General features: G+C 35.4%; 1 protein-coding gene across 2 annotated transcripts in view; it reads left to right on the forward strand.

Annotated features, from left to right (window-relative positions):
* LOC111088630 (Down syndrome cell adhesion molecule-like protein Dscam2) overlaps positions 1 to 7,848 on the forward strand; it is a 16,734-nt gene that overhangs the window by 5,595 nt on the left and 3,291 nt on the right. The window contains exons 5-9 of one of the 2 annotated variants that reach the window (XM_022399302.1): positions 852 to 1,089; positions 1,390 to 1,488; positions 3,117 to 3,302; positions 4,189 to 4,482; positions 7,020 to 7,190. In XM_022399302.1, the coding sequence (XP_022255010.1) occupies positions 852 to 1,089; positions 1,390 to 1,488; positions 3,117 to 3,302; positions 4,189 to 4,482; positions 7,020 to 7,190 (988 nt within the window). The remainder of the gene's footprint in view (positions 1 to 851; positions 1,090 to 1,389; positions 1,489 to 3,116; positions 3,303 to 4,188; positions 4,483 to 7,019; positions 7,191 to 7,848) is intronic. The other variant, XM_022399303.1, reaches the window with a different exon arrangement.

Consider the following 7,848-nt stretch of genomic DNA (forward strand, 5'->3'; position numbering starts at 1 on the left):
CATTAATTTCTTGACGATCTAATACAATAAGTTGGGTATATTTTATAACATTCATTAATCAAAACCTGTCGTGTTATTATTATAACGTAACATCAAGGAAGTTAAGAAATTTGCAACTGGGCAGGAAGTCATGGAGTTATGTTACTTTACAGCAGTTATGTTTGAAGATAAAAGTATCATTCTGTCAAAAGTTGCTCACATTGTTTCATCCATGTCAGAAGAACGTTGTAGACATTGGTTTCTCCAGAAAGGAAGAACGTTGTAGATATTGTTTTATGTAGGAAGGGAGAACGTTGTAGATATTGTTTCATGTAGGAAGGGAGAACGTTGTAAATTTTGTTTCATGTAGGAAGGGAGAACGTTGTAAATATTGTTTCCTCCATGAAGGGAGAACGTTGTAGATAGTTTATTCCAGGAAGGGAGAACGTTGTAGATAGTGTTTCCTCCAGAAAGCAAGAACGTTAAAGATATTGCCTATTCCAAGCATGGATATCGTACATACGTTAGTCTTAAATCGGAGCAGTATGAGAATCGTTGAACAATGTTGATTTGAATCAAACACTTCATGTACTGTTATTCATAAGTTCGAATATATGTTGTGGGTTTCAGTTTCAGTATTTCTGAGGTAAACAACATCAGAAGTAATTAACTAAGAATTTATTCACAGTTCTTTCACGAAATAAATAAAATGTTGGTGCTGTCAAAAGTCTTCAAAAATATGAGGATTACAATCACGGAAATGTTAATAATACACGTTTCAAATGATATTATCTTTTCAGTGTTTAATTAAAGAGCCATTGTGATTAAACAGAGGATTATATAATTTCATTGGTCTATCGTTCCTTTAACAGCCTCCAAGCCCTGGCAACAATAGCAACAATATAACTGGATATTACGTCGGATATAAAGAAGTGGGAAAAGACGATCCTTACGTCTTCAAAACTCTCCAGGTCACCCCCTCATATCAAGAAAACTGCACCTTAAACAACTTGAAGAAGTCTACAACTTACAGCATAGTGGTCCAAGCCTTTAACGATAAAGGGTCAGGACCACAAACAGAAGATGTTAGAGCTCAAACCCTGCTTCAGGGTAAGAATTAGGAGTAGATGTGTGACGTAACAATTATGTGATAAGTGTTTCTCGTACACTAAAATATATTATTCGTTTTCCTAAACGTGTTCGTAGTAATAACTCACCCACGTGTTTTTGTCCTAAACGTGTTCGTAGTAATAACTCACCCACGTGTTTTTGTCCTAAACGTGTTCGTAGTAATAACTCACCCACGTGTTTTTTTTCACACGTTTTTGATTTTATTAAAGATATTAAAGAGTTTATCGAGATTCAACACATCCAACTATCAAATCTGTCCGATTCTTTTCTCTGCGATAGACTTTCCTCCGACCGCTCGCCTTCGTATAATCACATCGACTGCTTCCTCCATCCAGCTCTCTTGGAAACTATACGGACACAATATGGAGGCGATAGAAGGTGAGCCGATCTTCAACTTCAGCATCTACAGATCAATGTAACTCCCTAAAACCTATATACTTTCCAATAGAAACATCTTCAGTGTTGATTAGGAAGATAGAGAGAACAGTAATAGTTTTTCATATAGTTATTTTACGGACGCTTCTTGTTTATTGATTATTGTAAGATATTTCGTGATATATGGAAACTATACGGACACAATATGGAGGCGATAGAAGGTGAGCCGATCTTCAACTTCAGCATCTACAGATCAATGTAACTCCCTAAAACCTATATACTTTCCAATAGAAACATCTTCAAAGGAATAACATGACATAATTCTTTTAACATTCCCATAGTTTTAGGTTTGTTATACACTCAGTTTCTACCTTCGTCGCACAGCTCACATCGCCCTCTACATTTTTATAAGTGAATACTTAAATTTGAGATAAATAATCTTCCAAAATAGAGAAAACAGTAATAGTTTTTCATATAGTTATTTTACGGACGCTTTTTGTTTATTGATTATTGTAAGATATTTCGTGATCACAATTAACAGCTCTCCCTACATATTAATTCACATATTGGTATACGCCACTTCATCACAATTAACAGCTCCCTCTACATATTAATTCACATATTGGTAAATATTACTTAATCACAATTAACAGCTCCCCCTACATATTAATTCAGAGATTGGTAAATAATATTTCATCACAATTAACAGCTCTCCCTACATATTAATTCACATATTGGTATACGCCACTTCATCACAATTAACAGCTCCCTCTACATATTAATTCACATATTGGAAAATATTACTTAATCACAATTAACAGCTCCCCCTACATATTAATTCAGAGATTGGTAAATAATATTTCATCACAATTAACAGCTCCCCCTACATATTAATTCACATATTGGTAAATACTACTTAATCACAATTAACAGCTCCCCCTACATATTAATTCAGAGATTGGTAAATAATATTTCATCACAATTAACAGCTCTCCCTACATATTAATTCACATATTGGTAAATACCACTTCATCACAATTAACAGCTCCCTCTACATATTAATTCACATAGTGGAAAATATTACTTAATCACAATTAACAGCTCCCCCTACATATTAATTCAGAGATTGGTAAATAATATTTCATCACAATTAACAGCTCCCCTACATATTAATTCACATGTTGGTAAATAATATTTCATCACAATTAACAGCTCCCCTACATATTAATTCACATATTGGTAAATACCACTTCATCGCAATTAACAGCTCCCCTATATATTAATTCAGAGATTGGTAAATACTACTTCATCATAATTAGCAGCTCCCCCTACATATTAATTCCTACTTTGTTCAATGTGAAATCGAATCTTTTCACGTTTTTCTAACAATACCTGTTTATAAACCAATTATGATCATTCTAGTGTACCTTCTCTTCAATAACACAGTAACTTCTGAGAGACGTAACGTATGAAAGCAATATAATTATTGCTGTAAAGTGCTTTCTACTCTCATCTAGCATTATATAACAGTATTTTTATAATACGTTCGAGTAAAAAGAAAACATCTTATGTATAGACAGTAAAATGTTTCTCACGTGTATGTATTAACTATTCATCTTCTGCCACCATAGGGTACCTCTTGTTCATGAGACAAGGAGACAGTGGCTGGAAAGAAACTAATCTGTCTGGAAGTAAGACCAGTCACGTTATCAGCAAGCTTCGGTGTGGGACGAGCTATGAGTTCTATCTCGTTGCTTATAACAGTGTGGGTAAGGCCGACCCAAGTCAGGTTGTCACTGGAGCGACTACTGGAAACGGTAATCTATAAATTGTACTAAAATCAAAAACGAAGATTACACGAAATGTATTCGTCAGTAGAAGAATTATAAAGGTTGAAACGTTTTGATACAACCCTGTTTGTCTGTGATTCGTCAGATTTTGTTAACGGTGTTTGAATAAATATCAGTTTATATTCTGTTTAGGTTAGGCTTAGAAAATTGCGCAATTTGAATGCGCAATCTAAACTTTCTAGAAAAATACGAAAGAAAATATACACATATTTTTATCTCTTTCTATTCTTATGGTTTCGTACAATTCATAGTTTCAAATTCTGTTCGCTTGGTTTATATGTCGCCAACAAAAACACAAAAAATTAACGTAACAATATCTCAGTACAACGTCTAGATAATTCGAAGAAACTTAGAAACTGTTTCACAAAAATACTGACCTCTTAATACACAAGAAACTGATCAGTTGATGTTGAAAACCTAGAAAGCAATTATAAAGAAATATGAGCAACTTAATATATCTTTAGATTGTTTGTTTGTTTGTTTTTGGAATTTCGCGCAAAGCTACACGAGGGCTATCTGCGCTAGCCGTCCCTAATTTAGCAGTGTAAGACTAGAGGAAGGCAGCTAGTCATACCACCCACCGCCAACTCTTGGGCTACTCTTTTACCAACGAATAGTGGGATTGACCGTCACATTATAACGCCCCCACGGCTGAAAGGGCGAGCATGTTTGGTGGGATGCGGATTCGAACCCGCGACCCTCAGATTGTGAGTCGAGCGCCTTATCCACCTGGCCATGCCGGGCCTATATCTTTAGATTCTAGATGGACAATACAAGAAACTTGTTTTCAGGTTTTTCGTACCTCTTTGTTGTAGTTTTCATAATAGCATGTGTTACTATTTTTCCTGTGCAGTTCCTCAAGCTCCTGATCAAAATACTGCTCTCGACATAAACGATTCGTCAGTAGTTATCCGTTTGTCCGCTTGGAGAGCTAGAGGCTGCCCCATTACTCATTTCCTGGTAAAGTATAGGACAGCTAACGAAGGAACGTGGAGACCAGTGTCGCTCCATCTGTCGGCAGATCGAGAAAACGTTGTTATCAGTGGATTAACTCCAGGCACTTCCTATTCGGTTCTGGTTGGTGTTGAAAGTTCTGCTGGCTATACAGAAGCCCAGTTCGATTTCATGACTAAAAAACGAAACTCAGGTAAAGATGTACAGCCTATTAAACTCAGGTAAAGATGTACAGTGGACACAGCTTGAGGTTAAGCCTATTAAACTTAGGTAAAGATGTACAGTGGACACAGCTTGAGGTTAGGCATATTAAACTCAGGTAAAGATGTACAGTGGACACAGCTTGAGGTTAAGCCTATTAAACTCAGGTAAAAATGTACGGTTTACACAACTTGAGGTTAGGCCTATTAAACTCAGGTAAAGATGTACAGTGGACACAGCTTGAGGTTAGGCCTATTAAACTCAGTTAAAGATGTACAGTGAACACAGCTTGAGGTTAGGCCACGTAGACCCAGGTAAAGATGTCCAGTGAACATAGCTTGAGGTTAGGCCTATTAAACTCAGGTAAAGATGTCCAGTGAACACAGCTTGAGGTTAGGCCACGTAGACCCAGGTAAAGATGTCCAGTGAACACAGCTTGAGGTTAGGTCACTTGGATCCAGGTAAAGATGTACAGTGGACACAGCTTGGGGTTAGGTTACTTGGATCTAGGTAGAGATGTACAGTAAACACAGCTTGAGGTTAGGTCACTTGGCTCTAGGTAAAGATGTACAGTAAACACAGCTTGAAGTTAGGTCACTTGGATCTAGGTAAAGATGTACAGTGGATACAGCTTGGGGTTAGGTTACTTGGATCCAGGTAAAGATGTACAGTGAACACAGCTTGAGGTTAGGTCACTTGGCTCTAGGTAAAGATGTACAGTAAACACAGCTTGAGGTTAGGTCACTTGGATCCAGGTAAAGATGTACAGTAAACACAGCTTGAGGTTAGGTCACTTGGATCCACGTAAAGAGGTACAGTGAACACAGCTTGAGGTAAGGTCATTTGGATCCAGGTAAAGATGTACAGTAAACACAGCTTGAGGTTAGGTCACTTGGATCCAGGTAAAGATGTACAGTAAACACAGCTTGAGGTTAGGTCACTTGGTTCTAGGTAAAGAGGTGAAATGAAAACAAACACCTTGAATTTAGTCTACTTACATCATGCAGCAAAGTGTCTTAAAAAGTAAGCGAATGAATTTCAAGTATTGGGAAAAAACTTATTTTCAAACGAAGATCTGTTCTAGTGTTCTCAAAATTCTGATTAAAGTATTCCATAAATGCTTTTGATCGCTTGTTTATTGTCAAACGCCTGTTTATAATTATCCCGTGGGTCACGAAAATTAGTTGTTCTATATTTTATACACGAAGTTATTTATCGATAAACAGTTAGTAGTCATCTGTACTGTATGTAATTTTTTCTAGTTGTCTACAGTATTTCACAAATCAAACTTAACTTTCGAATCCGAACAACAAGCTCGTGGTTTTATGAGACGAAACATGTAAATTAACAATCTGTACAGTAGTAATTTTAATGTCTATTCAGATGTTGCTAAACGTAGAGAAGTATCTTGTAGAAATAGTTCAATACATTAATCTGTTACTAAACCATCCCGTTTATTATGTTTCGTATAATAACTCAATTAATATGATTATTTTTTGCCTTTGCCGCTGAGGAAGGTAGGTCCACGTGTTGAATGCCTCAGGGCATTCTTGTTTTTTATTGTTAGAATATTGTTCTTGTGTGAACGAGGTTAAACGTGTTTTAGTTAATATTGTTACGTCTGTTCGTTTGTTAATTTCCCGTAAAATTTCTTTCCGAGGAACTTCAGCAATACAAGTCCTTTTTTAAATAAAACTAGTTTATTCTTTCTCAATACAACTTTGCAATACACAGAATTTCCACAGTCACTTTAACTTAAACACACGCTATAATTCACAACAATTCACGCACTTTACTTACGACTTGACTCGATTATCTGTCTCTATCTCTTCAATCTGCAATTATTCCGATCAATTGTCTGGCGCGCTTATATACAAGAATAGAGGGCGCGTAGAAAAGACTAGAGTTGCCACGAACAGACATGATCCTTCTATAATCTCATGACGTGTTACCAGCGTCACGCGACTTCCGCTGTCGTAACAATATTATGATTGCTTTTATTGAACTAAAAACAGTATAAAGGAAGAGTGTCTTGTTATATAGACACGTAACAAGCAGATCTGTATTCCTATCTCAGAAATTACAGATTAAAGGGTATAATTCAACCAAAACGTAAAAAATCGAGATTCGTAGTGGTTAGAACACAGATAGTCCACTGTGTAATTTTGCGCTTAACAACAACCCACCCTAAGTAATAATTTGTTTGACATGTTTCCAGTTACATTTATCAGGTTCTAAAAAAGATGTTTACTGTTAACGAGAATAGCTTGTCACGTGAGAGTTAATTTTGACGAGAATAATTTGTCACGTGACTTAGAAACTGTTGGGGAAGCTGCTACAAAAACTGTTTTTACAACAACACTCTTTTTGTAATTAAGAAATTGTGTTCATAGAGAAGTCCTATTTTGATTTTTTTTCCGTTGCTACTCTGTGTCGTAGCATTTAATATAGATCAGAAGTAGATATGCATTTGAAGACAATCCTGATTAGGTTTTCTACAAAGTTTAATAACTCCATCTCCGTCCACAGACCTCTCCTCTACGTCAGCCGATACCTCCACCCAAGACCTACAACGAACCGTGGCAGTGATAACTTCCACAGTATGTTCAGTTGTGGTGTTGATCGTGATTCTTGTAGCGGCATGTACGGTGTTAAATAGACGGAAGACTAGCCGATCCGAAGCCTCGGTAGCAGGCTCAAGTAAGACACAATCATCTCTATTCCTATAATAATGGAGGGTTTTATGCACGAGAACATAGATAAATATTCAAAACACGATTTTCAGGTGCTTTTATTTAAACCATTTTTGTTACACTGGAAGACTAACCAGTCTGAGAATGATCAACTTATATTACTGTTCTTAATGTTAAGAATATATTATTATTGTTAATGTTAACAATATAATCTTGTTGTTAATGTGAACAATATATTCTTATTGTTAATTACAATATTTAAAATAACGTTATAACACGTGTCTAAATTACAATATTTAAAATAACGTTATAACACGTGTCTAAATTACAATATTTAAAATAACGTTATAACACGTGTCTAAATTACAATATTTAAAATAACGTTATAACACGTGTATAAATTACAATATTTAAAATAACGTTATAACACGTGTCTAAATTATAATATTTAAAATAACGTTATAACAGGTGTCTAAATTACAATATTTAAAATAACGTTATAACAGGTGTCTAAATTACAATATTTAAAATAACGTTATAACAGGTGTCTAAATTACAATATTTAAAATAACGTTATAACACGTGTCTAAATTACAATATTTAAAATAACGTTATAACACGTGTCTAAATTACAATATTTAAAATAACGTTATAACACGTGTCTA

The sequence above is a fragment of the Limulus polyphemus genome, unplaced genomic scaffold, assembly GCF_000517525.1.
Source record: "Limulus polyphemus unplaced genomic scaffold, Limulus_polyphemus-2.1.2 Scaffold4150, whole genome shotgun sequence".
Lineage (NCBI taxonomy): Eukaryota > Metazoa > Arthropoda > Merostomata > Xiphosura > Limulidae > Limulus > Limulus polyphemus.